The sequence below is a fragment of the Nannobrachium achirus genome, assembly GCF_963921795.1.
Source record: "Nannobrachium achirus genome assembly, chromosome: 21".
In the NCBI taxonomy this organism is placed as follows: domain Eukaryota; kingdom Metazoa; phylum Chordata; class Actinopteri; order Myctophiformes; family Myctophidae; genus Nannobrachium; species Nannobrachium achirus.
This window is the reverse complement of record NC_137828.1, coordinates 34,959,054-34,977,307: the sequence shown is the minus strand read 5'-3', so window position 1 is coordinate 34,977,307 and position 18,254 is coordinate 34,959,054. Positions and strand designations below refer to the sequence as shown.

Below are 18,254 nucleotides of genomic sequence, written 5' to 3'. Positions count from 1 at the left end.
GCAGCTAGATAAAGTTATTAGGCCTGGATCCGACATTAAGTCGACGCACAGGATTCCAGAAGTGTAGGGCTTATTCGCTCTTGTATCAAACTGGTACTCGAAACGTTCTTAGAATTTAATATATATTTTCTAAAGTAAATATGGGGGCGGCTGTGAAAAAAAGAGAAGAATAAAAAAGAAAAAAAGGAGGAGGAGGATAAAGATACCAAAAGGAGAGAGAAGAAAGGGTGGATGAGGTACAATGTGCGGTATCCTCCTTGTCAAGCTCGACGTTGGGCATTTGGACCTATACATGGAGAAATGGAGCGAACCTGTTTGGCCTAAACATGGAGATGTGGTACAGAATGACTCATATATGGGCATAAAAAGTATGTCATGTGACATCACTTCCTGTACAGACAGTCAGACAGACAGACAGACAGACAGACAGACAGCCATTGACTCCGGCCTAACAATGGCTACTGTCTATGACGGTAGTCCCATATGACATGATGGACTGGACTATCTCCATATATAGTGTTCTCCACACCTCCATGTTTAGGCCCTATCGCTCACACCCTAGGTGGGGTTGGCGATAGGGCCTTTCTGTGTGGGGTTTGCATGTTCTCCCGTGTCTCTTAGGGTTGATACCCTCACAAAACATGAACAAACTCCCCCCAGAATGACAACAACTAGAATCGTCAGAGAAACGCTGTGGTTGGCCAGATAGTCAAGAATTGGCGCGACCTCACCCTTTAGGGCGAGGTCGCATGTCACCCTGAGGTCGCATTCCACCCTCAGGTGTCTTACTAGTATATATATATATATTTCCATTATAAAATGGATAAAAAAATGATAAAAGAATATTAGGCCTATTATTTTTTCGCAGGAAGGCCCTATAGCAGAATCATGCTTAGGGCCCCCATGGGCCCAGAAACGGCTCTGGATATGATGGTGAGATAATTGTTGCACTAACTAGCATTGACTGTTATGGTCACTTTGATTTGGGCACTGTATTATATTGATAGTTGTGCTTTAGGACACTTTATGTATATATATATATATATATATATATATATATATATATATATATATATATATATATTTATATATATTATTTGTTCCCTTTCTTGATGTACCTTGCTCTTACTGTACTTACTGTACTGTACTCTGTTCTTGTTTTTTCTTTTATCTTTTTCATACTTCTCTGTAACTTTGTAAATACCGTAACCTTATACTGCTGTGCTGCCTCTGGGCAACTGATTTTCCCCCTTGGGATATTATCCTAGATAAAGTACTATGTTCTATCCGTCTGTCTTTCAATGTTATATGAGATACTTAAAGTGTGGTTCCTGTGGAAATAAGCCTCGGCTTTCTAGGATCTCCTTTTAGTTGACCTTGTACCAGTGATTTGTACTGTCATGAAACTGTACTTTTTTCTATTGCAAACTTCTAATAAATTCTTCAATCAATCAATCAAAAAAACTCATTCTCCTGCTATACCGCTAAAATGTGGAACTGGAAATGTGTAAATCCCTAACTTCCTTTAAAACCGCTCTGAAAAGCCACTTACAGGAGGCTGCTACTCAAAACTGGTAACAGTAAACTTAGCCTAACCCTACCTCCCCCTGACCTTTCTATTGTAAATACCATTTATTTTTGCATTGTGTTTTCACAACATTTTTTTTCAGTCTTTCTTTCTGCAAAGTACTATCTTCTATCTGTCTGTCATTCAATGTTATGAGTTACAAAATGGATCTCAAAGTAAATAAACCATGTGCTTTCCTGAGCGTATCCTTTTAGTTGACCTTGTACCAGTGAGCTGTACTGTCATGAAACTGTACCTTTTCCTATAAGGAAATATCTAATACAATTCTTCAATCAATCAATCAATCAATCAATCAATCAATCAATCAATCAATCAATCAATCAATCAATCAATCAATCAATCCTAAATACAAAAGTCTTGCAATACATTGGCTTCAATAATTATGGGGCTTGGTTCAGATGTTCTGAAATTGTTCAATGAGCTAGATCACAAAGTGGTTCAATTTAAATATCATTGGATGACAGGAGCTCTTACCAGATCACTTCTGGAGCAGGAAAGGCTCTGAGTTTGGGAGAGAGACGGTAGGACTTCTGTCCTGCATGTACCTCCAATAAGGATCCATTTCTGGCCTTTAGACGAATAAATGGTCGATCTAGAAGGGAGGGCACACAGATAGATGCATGCACACACACACACACACACGCACGCACGCACGCACGCACGCACGCACGCACGCACGCACGCACGCACGCACGCACGCACGCACGCACGCACGCAAACACACACACACACACACACACACACACACACACACACACACACACACACACACACACACACACACACACACACACACACACACACAGACACAGACATACACACACAGACATACACACACACACAGACATACACACACACACAGCCACGCACATATTTTGCTTATATTAGTGAAATGAGACACGATTTCTCAAGGTCGTAGAGGAATGTGATACTGTCTGTACATCTTGGGTTACAGGTGCAGCAGTTATTGTCTGCCACAGACAGTGATTCAGACTCTGTTACTGGAATGTACAACAGCTGTAAGGACCATTGTCAGTATACTCATGGATGGGGTGTGATTAATTATGTATTTGGCCCGACACATTCCATTTTATGGTGTGTCACCAAGGAGGATGCTCACCATAGACCACAACGTCGACACTGCTATCTCGCCGGATCTTGTCGCCACTGCGGACTTGACAAGTGTAGCGGCCTCTGTTTGAACGCTGTAGCTTGGGGACAGTGAGGATACTGTAGAACAGCATGTGGGTTCGAAGGTCAAGGATCCGCTTGCTAAATGAGCCAGTGCCATTTTCCTGAGGGTGGACAGATGGATCAAGTTTCACATCGCGAGACAATTTGTAATAAGGCATTTCCACTAACTTTGTGTGTGGTATCACAGTCATTTCAATAACCAAACTGGAGCAAATATATACGTATCAGTTGTAGGAGACGTTTGGCAGTAGGCTACCCTTTATCAATGCCACCATGTTCAAAGTTTACGGTATAATCACAACTGAATTATTCTTTGTTTTAGAGGTCTTCACTGGTCTACCTGAACCAAAAATACTCGACAATGCGCAATACCTTTTCGGGATCGGATCTGTGTTTTATTACGGTCAATCGGGTCTGGACTGGGTGGGTTGAGATTCTATTAACTCAGTGCCCACTGCCCATGTCTGTTTATTATTATTATAATAATAATACCTGTTTAATAATGTGTAATACCCTTTTGGATCCGAGGAGACCCGTGCAATGAAGTGCTGCGTGATGATTAGGCTGACCTGGGATCAGATTACTGCAGCACATCAAGTAAGCCCGAAATTAGAAGCAATTATAATTATTAGATTTGTCAGGTCCCACCCAACAGTCGGGTGGGTTCTTTAATATCTTGGAACAAATCGGATCTTGGAACAAATTTCACTGGTTCGATTAGCGTTGGGGTCCAAAACAATGTTAGTCCTAATCGGATCTCTGAGCTAATTTAACAGGTCCATTGGGTTCAAGCTCTGAACTAATTTCACTGGTAATTTTGGACCTGTGAAGCCCCCTTCTACTTCTGTTGCACTGCAGTCTCCCAAAAAGCTGAATTCCCATAAGACTGCACTATACCAGGCAAACAAAACCAAACTGGTTTTCAAATACATGAGCACTGTCAATGGTTATTAAACCATGTAAACCAAACAGTGCTTCACAGGTGGACCTAACAGCTCCAAAGATATGAGTGTGGTTCTGACCATTCCTGGGTAGTGCCAGCTGATGTTGACTCTGGTGTTCAGCTCTCCTGTAGCGGTGCAGTTCAGGGTCAGTCTCTCTCCCTTCAACGCCTGCACCGGCTCACTGGCGTTCAGATACACATCCATGATTTTGCTCACTGTGACAGGAGGGACAGAGACGAAAATCTAAATATATAAATATAAAAGATGCATAATTCTAGACAGTAATAATATACCTCCATATATTATTATGTTTGCGAACGTAGGTCGCATTTAGTATGAAAACCTGCAGATCATGTCTGTCCGTCCGTCCGTCCGTCCGTGCGTGCATGCGTGCGTTCCTCACGCCTCATGTCACGCTCCATATACGGCCAAGACATCTCCATATATGGAGCTGGCCAATACCTCTACATCTGACCTCACGGACGCCTCATGCCCTTTAGGGCGAGGTCACTTATCGCCATTAGGGTGTCTTACTGGTATTATTGTATGTCAAAATTGTATTGTTGAGTAAATTATTAGTATTAATACAAAGAAAATTGCAGCATAAAACATTAATTAAATTCAAATATATACCTTAAAACATATTTGAAATATAAATATATATACAGTCAATTAATGAACTTAAGGAATGTGTATCTTTGGGAGTGGATCATGTATGGCTGCAGACAGCACACTGACCTGGTCGGTGGATGAAGTAGATGTGCGAGGAGTGTGTGACATCATCAACAGTGGTCACGCAGAAGAAGAGGCCGATATAAAAGTACGTAGGACTGCGGATGGTGAAGCCCTGCTTGCTCTTCCAGATAATGTTCCGCTGGTCTGGGATCAGTTTGTGGCTAGGGTACTGTGGGGAACAAGGCAACAGTCAACAGCCATTCCTTCACAACCACCACAGCCATTAACACAACAGTCTGAGATTGTCCTAAAACCACAATCTACTGTAAGGAGCATTATGAACTCAGAATAACCTTGCTGCTATTAGTTAATTAAAAACAACTGACAAAGATCCATTGTCAAATACAACCATCCACCACAAACCACAATGTTGTGAGACAAAAACCTGACAGGATAGTGCCAGGAGAACAACCTGGCTCTCTCAACAAGACCAAAGAGCTGATTGTGGACTATACCGGAAGACAGGCAGAGAGCACATAAAAATCACACCCGTGTGAACTGAGCGGTGGTCGTGGTGTGTGTGCGCGTGTGTGTGTGTGTGTGTGTGTGTGTGTGTGTGTGTGTGTGTGTGTGTGTGTGTGTGTGTGTGTGTGACCCCTCCCTCCCCTCCCTGTGTGTGTGTGTGTGTGTGTGTGTGTGTGTGTGTGTGTGTGTGTGTGTGTGTGTGTGTGTGTGTGTGTGTGTGTGTGTGTGTGTGTGTGTGTGTGTGTGTGTGTGTGAGAGAGAGAGAGAGAGAGAGAGAGAGAGTATTGCAGTTGATGCTCAGACTAGACTCAACAACACCCTCTCTGGTCACTGAGTGGTAGTTCAGGCTACATACACACACGGACGGATACATACACGGATACACACTCGGCCATGCTATGGAGCGGTCTACCACCGCTCAAAAAGCGATGCAATGGAGAGGGTCAGCGAGTGCGAATTCTTGGGAGTGCACATCGCTGAGAAACTCACCTGGGACATACACACTGAACTGGTGGAGATAAGGGCACAAGAACGCCTCTACTTTCTCGGACGACTGAAGTTCAGTATGGGCCCCAAGATCCTAAAGAGGCACCACTGAAAGCAACCTGACTGGTTGTATCACTGCTTGGTGATCGTCCCTCTATCCAAGACTTATAAGGTGAACGCTGTGTCAGCAAAGCTCACAGAATCATCAGAGATCATAGTCCCCCCAACTACAGACTGTTTCAGATGATGTCACATGGAAAGTGGCTCATGTAGCTACAAGGCCACTGGTAGTAGTCTGCTACCAGTGGCCCCAGGTCACATGAACACGCTATGAACGCCACGTTCCCAGCCAAGCTGTGTGATGGAAACAGGGGCGTCACAAGGGGTAGGAAAGTGGGACTGAGTTACCGGGGCCCAAGGTGGAGGGGCCCTAGTAACTTTATCTATTGAAAAATAGCAGATATACAAGCTCACAGCGCGGCACCGAGTGCCGCGCTGCGAGCTTGTAGATCTGCTATTTTTGAAAAGTCGTGAAAATGTGCGCAAATCTTTGAATATATGTATTTTTTAAGTGAACATTTGTAACTCAAATTTTGCTTCTGGGGGTCCCTGGAACTAAATATTTTGAGATGGGGGGGGGGTCCTTCACATGAAAACATTTGAGCATCACTGACATGGAAACATAGGTTTCTTGGCACACATTTTCACGATTTTTCAAAAATAGCAGATCTACAAGCTCGCAGCGCGGCACTCGGTGCCGCGCTGTGAGCTTGTATATCTGCTATTTTTCAATAGTTAACATTCATGGGGGGCCCACAGTGAATCCTTGTACCCAGGGCCCAGAATTTGGTGTGACGCCCCTGGATGGAAACAGCCAAGGACACTGGCACAGGGGTCACTTTACAGTATCTGCATGATCATAATAATGTTTACATTAGCTGTTGATAACCTGTTGATACTAATAGCAAAAAAGTGCACAGCACACCAGTCCTTGTGAGGTGCCGGCCAACGGGACAAATACTAACAAAAAAGAGTAGAGCTGCACACTCGTAGCTAGCCGATGCACATTCATTAAAGGACGACACAGAATAAGAAACCAACGTTTCGACAGACAAGCTGCCTTCTTCAGGGTTATACGAGCAATGGTCAAGAAGACAATAAATATACACGAAAGGCACCATGGCCGATCTGGGGGAGTGACACTCAATCAGACCGTGCATATGGAAAAGTACTGGATTGAGAAGGAGCGCACTCACAGGTGAGGGATATGCATTACATCCATAGTAAATAAATCTCTAATTCGAATGGCCAAATAAAGTTATACATACATGTATCAAAGGCCTAAACGAATAAATTGCCGAAGCAAAATAGTAAATAAGGAAAAGAAACAAAATGAATAATAATACAGTGCCAAATACACCACAGTGATAAATGCAGTGTAGCAATAAACAAATTAGTATACACAAATCATATAGGCTATAGAGGGCCTTGGCCTGGTTCAGTTAATGGATAACCTGTTGATAACAGAACTTTCACCTTTATTGAGTGTTTTTCTTTTTTTTCTTCTTCTTCTTTTTAAGATTGAAAATGTGTCTTCTCTCAGTGACACAGTTTATGTGTCAAGTCACAATGCCCTCTACTGGCAACATTTGCAGTATATAGAGGTTTGCTTTTAGATTTCTTTCTATTATTGCAAGGCGACAAAAAGCCAGCTACTGCAGGAGACATCAGCCGCTTCCCAATCCAAGGGATCTGCACTACACTAGCACCAGGGGCGTCACAAGGGGTAGGAAAGTTGGACTGAGTTACCAGGGCCCAAGGTGGAGGGGCCCTAGTAACTGTAGCTATTGAAAAATAGCAGATCTACAAGCTCACAGCGCGGCACCGAGTGCCGCGCTGCGAGCTTGTAGATCTGCTATTTTTGAAAAGTCGTGAAAATGTGTGCAAATCTTTGAATATGTATTTTTTAAGCGAACATTTGTAACTAAAAGTTTGCTTCCGGGGAGGTCCCTGGAACTAAATATTTTGAGATGGGGGTCCGTGGCCAAATTCATATCATTTTGGGGGTCCTTCACATGAAAAGGTTTGAGCACCACTGACATGGAAACATGGGTTTCTTGCACACATTTTCACGATTTTTCAAAAATAGCAGATATACAAGCTCGCAGCGCGGCACTCGGTGCCGCGCTGTGAGCTTGTATGTCTGCTATTTTTCAATTGTTAACATTCATGGGGGGCCCACAGTGAATCCTTGTACCCAGGGCCCAGAATTTGGTGTGACGCCCCTGCTAGCACTACCCTAGCTAGGGCTACACTACGAATGGCGCACACTCTGAATTGGGAAGCGGCTATTGACATAAGATGTCCTAGCTGTGACCAGAGGCATTCTCAGTGACTTGTTTGTAAAGGTACTGTCGGGTTCCGCTGGACTCCCTAAACATGGATGCTTGTGTAACCCTGTTGTTTTCTTGGCGACAGAGTCGAGGAAATGTTTACTAGAGTTTCTGTGACACAGTGGAAGACTCCCACCCACTCTCCAGGGAACAGGTAGACCCCCAAATACACACACACACACACACACACACACACACACACACACACACACACACACACACACACACACACACACACACACACACACACACACACACACACACACACCTCTGGCAGCAGTAGGGGTGCAGGTCTCATCACAACAAGCAAGGAATTTTCTCAAGAGTGGTCATCAATAATATCATCAATGGCTTGAATGATACCATAGAGTTGCTTAAGATCACTTAAAAACAAACACATTAACATGCCCACATGCTTAAAGGACAACTCCGCCCTAAATCACTTCTAGGCTAATTTTCCTACTTATATTCATCCCAAAAGACTGTCCATGGGGTCTATTAGGCAGAAATGCCCCTGTTGTCCAGTTTCCCCAGCAGAACCCAGTAGCATAGAGTGGAGCCTATAAGCCTATCACTTTTACACTATTTGTTGTGGTCAAAAGTGATTTTCTTTTTCATGAATGTGTTATTAGTTGTCATTACAAACACATCCATGCCTTGGTTGTCCCACACAGGCCACCACAATCTCATAAATAATGTTTTGGGGTGAGCATTACTGGCCAATCACAGGTCATCTTTTCCGGGACTTGGCAAAACAAATAAAAGCATAACATCTGTTAAGCAGAGTGTGATGGCTTGTGTGGGACAATGATGGCATGGATGTGTTTGTAATGACAACTAGTAACACATTCATGAAAAATAAAAATACTTTTGACCACAACAGATAGAGTAAAAGCGATAGGCTTATAGGCTGCTGGGTTCTGCAGGGGAACTGGACAACAGGGGCATTTCTGCCTAATAGACCCCATGGACAGTAATTTTGGATCAATTGGGGAAAAATTAGCCTAGAAGTGATTTAGGGCGGAGTTGTCCTTTAACTGCGGGTCTTACAAGCATTGACATTTACATGAATTCAAATAATTTGAGAAATAAAATTAGAAAAAATGCAATGACCACTGTAGGGGCTTGCAAGACACACAAGGCTACTGTATGTACTTACTGTATGTAAGTTAACTAAACGCTATTTAGACCATTTTGGTTTGTATTTAATGTTAACGATTGATTCGTTAAAAAAATACATATTGCAGATTTAATATGGAGAATGATCGCTCGGTATGATGCTTATGGCAACAGTCAGAAATAACATAACGTGAGGTTGTTTTTTTTATTCACGCACTCCGAAAATTCACTCCGATATTCGGCCCGAAAAACGCAGCAGTGTGCAAAGACCTTTACACCCCTTTAAAGTGGACATTTGGGACCCCCATTGGAACCCCCAAGGAACCATGGGGGTCCCTGGAACACACTTTGAGACCCACTGGCGTTTCCAATGAGCCAACATGCAAAATATCAGTACCCTGACTCTGTTTGACCAGAATGGAACCTAGCCTTCATTAGTATTATTGGTAACACCTGTGAAGGAAGTGAGAAGAGACTCAACCTATCTCCAAAATGGCTGCTGTGCATAATAGCCTATTCACTTGAGGTGGTAAAGAGTAAACTAAAGACAACTGATAAAATGTTTGAACCCTTCATTCTTTTCTTATTATATCTGACACAGGATGAGCCTATATAGTTCAGTGACTATAGCCGAGACTCACTCACACTGAAGATGCATGCAACAGCAACTCTAGCCTCAGCCTGGCATGGCCAGACCAATATCACTGCGTCTGGAATCTATGGAAACTGCATTTTCAATGGGTGTATAAAAATGCCTAAACCTGCCCCATATTTGCATACTGGGCCCTGATTGGTCCCAATCACAACTGAGTGGTGCCAGACCAAATCTGACGAGGGCATTTATTTGTAATTATTTTGCAATGGCAGAATTCGTCTGGTTTCCAGGCTACTCTCTTTATCCATCTCACTGAGGGCCTCCATCGGTGCACGGTTTCTTTTCCAACCTGGGAACTGACTGGAGATGAGGCGCTAAGGAGGTGGTAGAAGAACTGACTGGAGATGAGGCGCTAAGGAGGTGGTAGAAGAACTGACTGGAGATGAGGCGCTAAGGAGGTGGTAGAAGAACTGACTGGAGATGAGGCGCTAAGGAGGAGGTAGAAGAACTGACTGGAGATGAGGCGCTAAGGAGGAGGTAGAAGAACTGACTGGAGATGAGGCGCTAAGGAGGAGGTAGAAGAACTGACTGGAGATGAGGCGCTAAGGAGGAGGTAGAAGAACTGACTGGAGATGAGGCGCTAAGGAGGAGGTAGAAGAACTGACTGGAGATGAGGCGCTAAGGAGGAGGTAGAAGAACTGACTGGAGATGAGGCGCTAAGGAGGAGGTAGAAGTCAGCATAGGCGGGGATACGGTGGGTGCCCAATTACAATGGCCAGCTCACACTCCGCCGGCTGAGTGTGTGTCGGCTTTAGCACCCAATTGAATACAGAAAAATTAGTGCCCATGGAAGTCAGGATGTAAGAAACGTGACTCCAGTCCATCTCCTCACATCCTGTTACTACAGGATACGGACACTTTGACTGGACAAACCCCATCCCCCCCCCCCCCCCCCCATCCCCAGGTCACAACCCCCCCACCACCGCCATCTGCCCCCAACCCCCGGATCTCCTCGACATCCCGGTCACTTTCGCATCCTACGCAAGCGAGGAGGGCCTCTCCTGGGTATTGTCTCTAGCGAGAAGGGTCAGATTAGAGATCCAGGCGAGTGCAAAATCCTTCCAGGAAAAAAACACTCCAGAGTGTGTGAGTGAGTGGATTCCTGGTTCAGAAACAGGCCCAGTGGAGGTGGGTGGGAGTTGAAGGAAGAGAAGGAGTATTTTTAGAATAATTACCTTGGTGGCTCCAGGATTTTGAGGATATGGGAGTAGGACATAAACATTGTTTGTAAATAGGAGTACTCTTTGTGTGTGAGCGTGTGAGCATGCATGTGTGTGTGTGTGTGTGTGTGTGTGTGTGTGTGTGTGTGTGTGTGTGCGTGTGCGTGTGCGTGTGCGTGTGCGTGCGTGTCCGTGTCCAGGTCACTGCTTTGGGGTCTTTCTTTTTCCTTCCTGGAATGTGAGACCTGATGTCTTGTGCTCTTGAGGATTTTCCCTAACATTCATTCATCAATGTCTAATCCTATTTTATTCATATGTTATGTTATGTTATATGTATGTACTTCCTACAGTACGTAACCCCACCAAAGGGGGAAGATTCCCAAAAAGGTAATAGTCCAAAATGTTAAACAAAAAGAAGAAAATTACGAGGGAGGTCATTGTGTAATCCAATACAACAATTATGTATTAGAAATATTTGTATAGCACATCTTAATTTTACTTTTTTGTGGTCTGGATATAATGTCTAAAAACGTGTACTTGAATGGGCTGTTTGAATTGCTCTCCAATATGATGCCATCATTATGGAGCTCCACCCACCATGAAAATATTGATTTCTAAGCCAGTCTCTTACGGGAGCGTGTCGCTGTTACTACATGTCATCTTTTCGACACCCGACTCTAACCCTCACCCTAACCCTAACCTCCGTGGAGTGAGTCGCTAAACCTCTGGTCGAAATGATGGTCGTTCGAAAGAGCGCGATTTTGCCGTCTCTTACACCAGCATTGGTATAACTAACACCATTGTGAAGAATTTTGTTTGTATGTTTAAGGATCAAACTAAGCAACGTCAAACCGGAAGTCACACGCAGGGGAAGTCTTTGCCACACAAACGTTTCAATGAAGGTAAAGTGAAGCTTTTCACACTGTCAGGGATATTGTGGGGAAAACTTTACCGTGTTTGGATAAAGCTAATACCACAGTGTGGCAAACAGAAATGTGATAACGCCCCCAGCATCCAGAACAGGTCATGTATCATTTCAAAGCTGAGCCAAGTCATCATAAACTTTACAACATTTTGTTAAGCTTCGTTTTCAAACAACAATGCTGGCTATACATGCAGACCACCGTGCAATGTGAAGCAAGTGTTGACTCTTCTTCCTCAGGCAGCAATTCAGGCACCATACTGATCTGCTGTGTCTGTACCACAGCAGAGCCAGCTTAGGGCTAACGTATACACACCGTCAAACGCCTCTGGCTGTTTTAACTTTCAACTGGAAATCGGTCATTCAACAAAGTAAAATGTATTTATACTTATTCATGACCAGCACTGCTTATATCAGACAAACTAATTGATAGATGATGATTAATCTTGTGTGCCGTGGCACAGGGCAAAAATGTAGCTGCACTGGCAGACATGGCCCTCATCTATCAATGGAATGTAAAAAACAGTGTATTTTTTTCCCCAAATTTTGATTAGGGCAACGTTCACGTGACATTTACGAACACGTCCTAAACAGACACACCTGGCGTACATTTGATCCCAGCCTTGATAAATGTGCAGGCTAAAATTTAAATAACACGCCCTTAATTATTCTGCAAACGCCCCGATTTTACGACTAGAACAACCCGAATACGACCTAACAACGAAAGGAAAGCCAATAGAAGAGAGTTTACTCCCATGTCCAGTCCCACACAGACCACGCACACATGCACGCATGCATGCATGCACGCACACACCACCAAGACCAGCAGCATTTTGGTTCACTGTGGAACCTTATTACCATTTATTTTGTATAGTAAGCTTGCAGCCTACATGAGTGACACCATGACACCACACCAGTCATTGTCACAACTCACGAATGGAATATATTAATTTAACTCAATATCGGCGACGGCGCAGTGCGCGTTTGAGTGGTTAAAAAATTAAGAAAAAAAGCAAAATCATGTAGCCTATTCCCCATAAACCACGGGCTGCCGTGGCGTGCATGCGATGTTACTGAGAGATACTGACAAGGAGGCAGTCATAATCTGAAGGTTTGAAGCGTCGGGTGGGTTTTATCCTTAATACATAACTCCATATAGGACACACTTGTATAATAGTTGGATAACTCACGGTCCACGAAAAGAAGCAGTGCCGCGCCGCTCCGCTTCCGTCTCCTCGATCAAAATGCTCGAGTCTCGCATAAGCGGTCGTATCCTGACCTATAAGCTTCTTCTGAGCCAGATCGGCAATTTTATCTGAATGACTGTTAAAGCACTTGTGTTAGATTGCTTCCATATCACTAGATTATAATTGCTTGTCATTGAACTTGGAAATAAAATCTGCGTGTGTAGCCTATATATTTTCACAGGGATTATTTATTATTGTGTTAAATATACATTTTGGAGTGGATACATGAGTCAGACAGACAATGCTGCTCCGCATGTCTACAATGGAATACGAGGTGTAAGATGAATCCTACGCCACCTCAGAACCTGACGTGAGTTTTGATCCTACCCTACGCCAATGTCAAAGTCACGTTGAAATGATAAATGTCGAGACTTGCCTACATTTCGGTGTACGCCCAAATTTTGATCTGCACCACGTTGATAAATGAGGGCCATGGTGCTTACAGCCTTACGCCATCCCTGTTTCCTGCAACAGGCGTACCAGCTGCTGAAGGCATTAAGGGGACATTGGCAGCCAGGGTTTCTACTGGGGAGCGAGGGAGGGGGCTGCCACAGGGCTATAGGGGCAGGCCAGACCTCACGTCCTGTCTCCGGGGGTAGAAACAGTGCCAACAGGACATTGTGGGCGCCGCTCACTCGGAAATTGGTCGTAAAAGAAAAGGAGCATCTTGAAGACATAAACAGACATGACATTCTCTCTCTCTCTCTCACTCACACGCACGCACGCACGCACGCACGCACGCACGCACACACGCACGATGCACAGAGCACATGCACAGAGCACATGCACAGAGCACATGCACAGAGCTGCACGTTCGGAGACAACAAGCACTCTAATGCACTTTGTTGCACTTAAAAACAGTCTCCACTCTCTCCCTCACTCATCACTTCAAGCAACTAACACTCACAAACATATCCGCACACACTTTCACACATATCCGCACACTGACACGCGCACACACACACGCACAAGCACACACACACGCCCGCCCGCCCGCCCGCCCGCATGCGCGAGCGCACACACACACACACACACACACACACACACACACACACACACACACACACACACACACACACACACACACACACACACACACACACGCCATAGCAGAGCTGCTGCCAAGATAAGAACAATGTTGTGAATGATCTGGAGAGGGAGAAAGGACAGTATTGTGGTCTGTGTGATTGCGTACATGCATGCATAAATATGTGCTGAAAGGGATGATGTACTAGACCCAGTGTCCCAGAGAGAAGTGAATATGACAGGTGAAGGCCAATAATTCACTGGACAACCACATTGTACGATAAAAATGAGTGTTGACATGCCGCGTCAAGTCTTTTTTCGGTTGAAAATACGTCATTCAGTTTTTTAATTATTTTAAGTCTTTTGTTTTAGGAACTATAAAACAGCCTCCAAACATAGACACAAAGTTGATTCTTGCACTAACCTTGACCAGAGTGGCTGTAACGTTAGGGTGCGTGGCCCGACAGGGGATGAGTAGAGGCTGTCGCTCCTTCATGTACAGCACAGCTGGGCTCTTACCCCGCACTTCTACAAATGGCCGCCGGCTGTCTGAAACCCAAACACTGTGGTCAGGGACACACACATTACAATACAGATAATTAACCATATTCACACAGCGGCCGTTTTACTCTTATGTCATACCCGGACGGCCGCCGTGTAAGCAAAACGGCCTTAATTAATGTGAATAATATTTTGTATTTCATTGTTCTAATTTGGTTGTTTACGGTTTACATTTATGTGCTTGGTCAATAAGCACACATAATGGTAAAAAGTATAAAAATAGCACCCTTCATGTCAGAACAATGTCACACATACCGTAAATTACAATACAACAATTACAAACACACAGTCAAAAACATAGAGAACATGGGTTATAAAAAAGCACATGTACTGTATGAGTGGGTATATATGTGGGGGTACGCACACGCACACACGCACGCACACACACACACACACACACACACACACACACACACACACACACACACACGCATGTGCGCGCGCACACACACACACACACACACACACACACACACACACACACACACACACACACACACACACACACACACACACACACACAGATTGTACACAGAGTGCACACAGAACCCCACACCCAGTCACTGAATACCCATTCAGCAAATAACTTGCCTGCAGTCAACAATAAACACACAGATTGTTTGGAGCAATCAAACGGCCTCTCCATGTTTTCTCCGCCCAGCTTGGCTACTGTAATATTTCTGTGCCATTGAAAGGTGTGGTTGTTACTCCCCTGCATTGTTTGTTACCGCAGGGTGTTATTCAAGGAAAGCAAATCTCTGAACATTCAAACAAAAGTACCCCAAGGACTAGTGAGGGCCGAGGGCTTCCTTCTCCTGCTTGCTTTGATTCCATATCGAGGACTGGTGGTTGGGGGTGTGGGTGGGTGGGAGGGAGGGAGGGAGGGAGGGGAGCGCAAGCCAAATACGAGGCTTAATGGATGTGGCGACCAGAGCGATTGATGACTCCCTGGGGTCCTGTTGGCCAAACAGTAGCCTGCTCTGTGACCCTGGCCACCGGCCCAGCTCGGTGCCCTGTCCGGCCCGGGCCCAGACAGTGACACCCCGAGGACAGGGAGGGGACGATGGTGCAGACACCATGCCTCCCCTGCCCCTGGATGGCCCTGTGATGCCATCCTACTCAGCTCTCTCTCACACACACACACACACACACACACACACACACACACACACACACACACACACACACACACACACACACACACACACACACACACACAAACAAACAAACACACATGCGGGCACGCACACACTCACATATCAAAACCACTCCAACACACGTCCCTACCACCACCTTGTACAGAGACAGCGACATCCCCCCTCCTGCTTGGAGACACAGCACCCCCCATCCCTCCCCCAGCACAGGATGCTGCGAGCAGGGCTGAAGAGAGCAGATAAGGCTTATGCCCTGGGAAACTCTGCCCGGGCCTGAGCCTTTCAGCAGCTGGGCTATTCCTGGCCTGGAGGTAGCACGTAAACGAAAGTAAAAAGGGTTTATATATAGACGAAGAGAAGGAGGAGAGTCCAGGACTGGAGAAAAAAAAAAAAAGAGGTGGAAGAGTGGATGCGTGGTGTAGGGGGTGAACCGTAGCCAGAGTCATCTAGAAGGATGTGTTGTTGGGACAAACAGTGTTTAGATATAATTGGCTCTCTGGCACTGGTCTGTATTTAGCACCCACGGCATCCTGTTTAACCTGAGGATATAAACAATGAGAGTATTGGAGGGGGGCTATTCATTCAGTAGGAGTAAGGGAGAGGGGGTGAGGGAGTGAGAGATCAAGAAAAAGGCGGAAGGAGTGTGAGAGATTGTGGAAGGTAGAGAAAGGAAAAAGAATAAATAATACAGAAAGCTATATTTAGAAATCTTTTTCTCCTCTTGAAATACTTAATAGCCAATAACGTCTCAGGGAATACCTGATGATTCTGTTAAAACATTTTTACACCAGTCTTTCAGCAGACTGCCGGTCTCTATACCCCCTAGCAGCGGCATCTTACCTGTGACGAAGACATAGACGGAGGTTTGCCTGGAAGTGCGGTGCCGATAGCGGCAGCGGAACGAGCCGGTGTGCTGTGCGAGGGCCGGGCTGACAGCCAGGCGGCTGCAGTACTGCTGGCCCGTCCTGCCGCAGCGAGACTCCTCAACCACCACACTCTGGTGATCTCTGGGTAGACCCGCAGGGAACGCCCACGCCAGCTCCCAGCGGCCCCTGAAAGGTCAACAGAATGTAATGGGCTGAAGGTCTGCGCGCAAATGTCGGATTGCTTAATATGCTACACTGGTAAATCAGAAAACATTTAATTTGTGCGGCATCATCGGTGCTTGCAAACCTTGATAACGGTTGTTTCCATTTAGTTATTACAAAATAAAGTTGGTTTATTGAATCTCAAAAATGTGGAAGGCACATCCAATAAGCGAAAAAAGTAGCCTACACATCACTATTTACTGTGCCACAAGCTGATTTGTTTAGTCTCTTATTCAGAGTGTCTTAGTTCATTGTTATATTAATTATGTTTATCAATGCAACAATTAATATACGTTTATTAAAGGTGTATTGGTTTCCATGTAACACGATAATGGATGAATATGGAAATAAAAGTCAAGTGCAAAGAATCTATAGTTTATTGGTATCTGTCTTGTATTTACTTCGATGTTGCTATGACAACAACATTTCTCTTGCGGGATCAATAAAGGTCTATTTATCTACCAGTATAGACCTATATTGGATTAATTATGTTCATTATTAAAGCAAAAACGTATTTATTTTAACATGTTATCCCTTAAAATGTCCACAGTTGTCTTAATCAATACATCAATCCATTGATCAATTGATCCATTCAATGCACACATGTACTGTACTTTAACTCTGACTTGGGGCATTATAGCGGAGTTTTGTGTAAATTCTAAACTCTTCAAAAATAGCAGATCTACAAGTTCACATTGTGCTGCAGCCTGATGTGTTGTGAGCTTGTAGATTGTGTTTTTGAAAATAGGGCTAAACAATTAAACAATCTACCAGACACCCACCTGCAGTTGAGTTGTAGAGTCTGATTGGCCTCCAGGACAAGCTGCCGAGCCTTCACGTCTAGAGATGGAACACTGTATTTCCCCTTTGGCTCCTTTTCTGTAGACACTGGGAATGGAAGGGATGAATGAATGAATGGCAGGGAAGGAACAGTTCTACCAACCTACTGTATCAACACAGCCATAACATGCAATAAAATTTATCAGAGCTTTGAACTAATAAGTAAGGCTCATGGGCTATCCACTGCCAAAGTCATACACTAAGAAGGTACCTGAATTTGACTGTGAGAATATCAAAATACTCCCAACTCAGAGCCTACATCTCACCCCACCCACCAGAAAATGTTTTGAAGGAATACAAATTCACCCTCTGATTAATATTTACAGTTGGAACATAGAGTACACCTTCCTTTAATAAGTGATGTCAAAATGTGATCCACACTAATCCAAACAATATGGCCGTCCGACAACACACAAAACCAATGTCTCAGGACCAGTTTCGGTGCATCACAGTTCCCTCACCCCCACCCTCACCCTCACTCCCACCCTCACCCCCACCCCCACCCAGGTCAGAATACCAGTGACTCCCTCTTCACATCCCCTTTTCTCAAGCCCACCAGGGCCACTTGACAACCTCTATGGAAATGCGTAAGCAGTGTCCCTTTTGTTTATCAAACGAAAGCATTGCTCCGCTGCATCTCTGAGGCTTATTAATGAGAGATAAAGACCACAGTCTGT

At 44.6% G+C, this 18,254-nt stretch overlaps 1 protein-coding gene across 1 annotated transcript in view; it reads right to left on the bottom strand.

Annotated features, from left to right (window-relative positions):
- The window catches only part of flt1 (fms related receptor tyrosine kinase 1), a gene marked incomplete at its 3' end in the record, with an annotated part of 57,788 nt that overhangs the window by 36,991 nt on the left and 2,543 nt on the right, over positions 1–18,254 (bottom strand). Inside the window, exons 2-8 of the mRNA XM_080751570.1 lie at positions 17,520–17,625; positions 16,490–16,701; positions 14,359–14,483; positions 4,465–4,630; positions 3,805–3,941; positions 2,709–2,883; positions 2,063–2,180 (exon numbers count right to left, since the gene is read on the bottom strand). Coding sequence (XP_080607696.1) covers positions 2,063–2,180; positions 2,709–2,883; positions 3,805–3,941; positions 4,465–4,630; positions 14,359–14,483; positions 16,490–16,701; positions 17,520–17,625 — 1,039 coding nt within the window. The remainder of the gene's footprint in view (positions 1–2,062; positions 2,181–2,708; positions 2,884–3,804; positions 3,942–4,464; positions 4,631–14,358; positions 14,484–16,489; positions 16,702–17,519; positions 17,626–18,254) is intronic.